At 35.9% G+C, this 2,052-nt stretch overlaps 1 protein-coding gene across 1 annotated transcript in view; it reads right to left on the bottom strand.

The window, feature by feature from the left end:
• UNC13C (unc-13 homolog C (C. elegans)) overlaps positions 1-2,052 on the bottom strand; it is a 656,589-nt gene that overhangs the window by 247,433 nt on the left and 407,104 nt on the right. The window contains 1 exon segment of the mRNA XM_012658024.1: positions 1,472-1,605. Coding sequence (XP_012513478.1) covers positions 1,472-1,605 — 134 coding nt within the window.

The following is a 2,052-nucleotide window of genomic DNA, read 5'->3' as shown; positions in this document are numbered from 1 at the left end:
ATGTTTGTTTTCATTCAATAATCTTTTATCAAATGGCCTATCCCAGCCCAAGGACACAGTCTAGGAAAGAGCTGTTGGTCTCCCAATCTTCAGGAAACATACTCTGTTCTCAAGAAATATCCAAACAGTGAATGGGAAAACAAATCTATTCCACAAAGCTGTCAGAGACCTTAGAAGGACTTCCTAGGGTCCATGATGAGATGAAGACATGTCGTGGGTTAAGAGGGAAGATCTCCTAGTCCTAGCAGAAGAGAGTAAAAGAGCAAAGTCTGCACAGGGATGGTGATCAGGAGACACTAAGGCCATCAGGAAGAAAGGGAGGTGTGTATAGGATTAGGTTTGGGAAGAAGGGAGAAGAAAGTGAAAAGGCAAAAGATGCTATGATGGTTGCATATCAAAAATAGGACCATGTTCTCCACAATTAGGAGAAATTGGGGGCAGGTAAAATGGCTGGTAAAGAGGCAGGAAAGGGGGAAAACTGAAATACTCAAACTGAAATCTTCTGTTATTGGAATTTTAATTGGACTCAACATAAACTTTGACCCTGTCTGGACCAGTAGAGAAAATAGGAATAAAACCAGTTCTCCATAGAGAGTCTGAATCGACTTCATTGTTCTACATCATGGGTTGTCTATTTCTGCTATCCTTGCTGCCCACATCATTTTAGATCTTACCAACATGTGAAGATACCCTCCTTGTTCACCAGATTGTGAGTGCCTGGTTGGCCGTCTGCTGTTACTTTGCTTGTATGGCCTTCAACATGTAGGTGTGAAATAAAACCTTAAATGTGCAACATTAAATTTGAATTGGATCTTGGAAATTAACTAGCAATATGTCTTTATTTTACATAAGAGGAAACTGAGATGCAGAGAAATTAGATAATTTGCCCATAGTCTCATAGCTAATGAGATTTTGATAAAATGATGATTTTACAGATTCTTCTAGAACAGTCATGAATTTTAATACATCTACCTTGTTTTAGAGGTATAAACTTTAGGTTGCAATTTGTGAAAATGGACTTGTTCTATTAAATGTTGCATTAAATTTGTTAAATCAATATGCACAACTATTTTAAAAGAAGATTTTTTGATAAATCTTTATTATTAAAAAGCCATAATAGAATATGTTTAACATTAGCTCTTCAACATTCTTTTTGGTTTTGGGGGGAGTGCACGCTTAATCTTTTGAAATAATGGAATCAAAGGAAAGAGGGAATTTTTACATCACAGAAAAATCAAATCTTGGGAAATATTTGACTCCATATCTAAAGAATCATACTCTATGGGGCTCAAACTAGTAAATCATAGTATCACTGAAGTGATATGTACTGATAAAAGTAGGAAAATATTCTGTTTTCTACAGCTTAATTTTGGAAACGTTTGTCATTGTCATCGGAGGATAAACTATGCTTAAAATATTTTTTTAAGTTTAGTGGAATAAAATCCATTCATTTCCAAAACAGTATACTTACTGATTCAGGACAGGTGTGTAGGCAGTTTTGTCCTCATCAATAATAGTGACCATCAGTGTAATAAGTTGAGGCCAAAAATCCAAATTCTTGGTAGTTGGTCCCTGATCTTCCCGAGGTACGTCCTGTTTCTTACTCTGCTCACGAGTTCACACAACATGCAAAAGAAAAGGTTAAAAGGGATGACTTTAGTTAGATGTCACTGTCAAACAGGAGGATCAAAGAAAAGTGATTATGGAAAAACTCTTAGATCATGTGAGCCAAAGCTATTAAATTCAGGTGTCCTTTCTTCATTGAATGCCATCCCATAGGATAAACTTAGTGGCCAGGCTTATATTTCTAATCAGTCTTCTTTTTTTTTTCTTGGTTTAACTTCTATCACTCTTTTACTTTTTATTTTTTTTTAGTTTTAGACTGGAAGCTGCTTCTTTCTCTAACTATTGCTATTCATGACCTTAGGAATTATTATTGTAGACATTATCCCTTTCAGGTGGCTTCTTCCAAGGATAACGATTGAATTTTGTGTGCATAAAGGTTTGTGTGTACAAAGGGGTGTGTGTGTGTGTGTGTGTGTGTGTGTGTGT

This window comes from Propithecus coquereli, unplaced genomic scaffold (genome assembly GCF_000956105.1).
Source record: "Propithecus coquereli isolate 6110/MARCELLA unplaced genomic scaffold, Pcoq_1.0 Scaffold57, whole genome shotgun sequence".
Lineage (NCBI taxonomy): Eukaryota > Metazoa > Chordata > Mammalia > Primates > Indriidae > Propithecus > Propithecus coquereli.
Note: the sequence above shows the minus strand (reverse complement) of the source record. Positions and strands in the feature narration are given on the sequence as shown.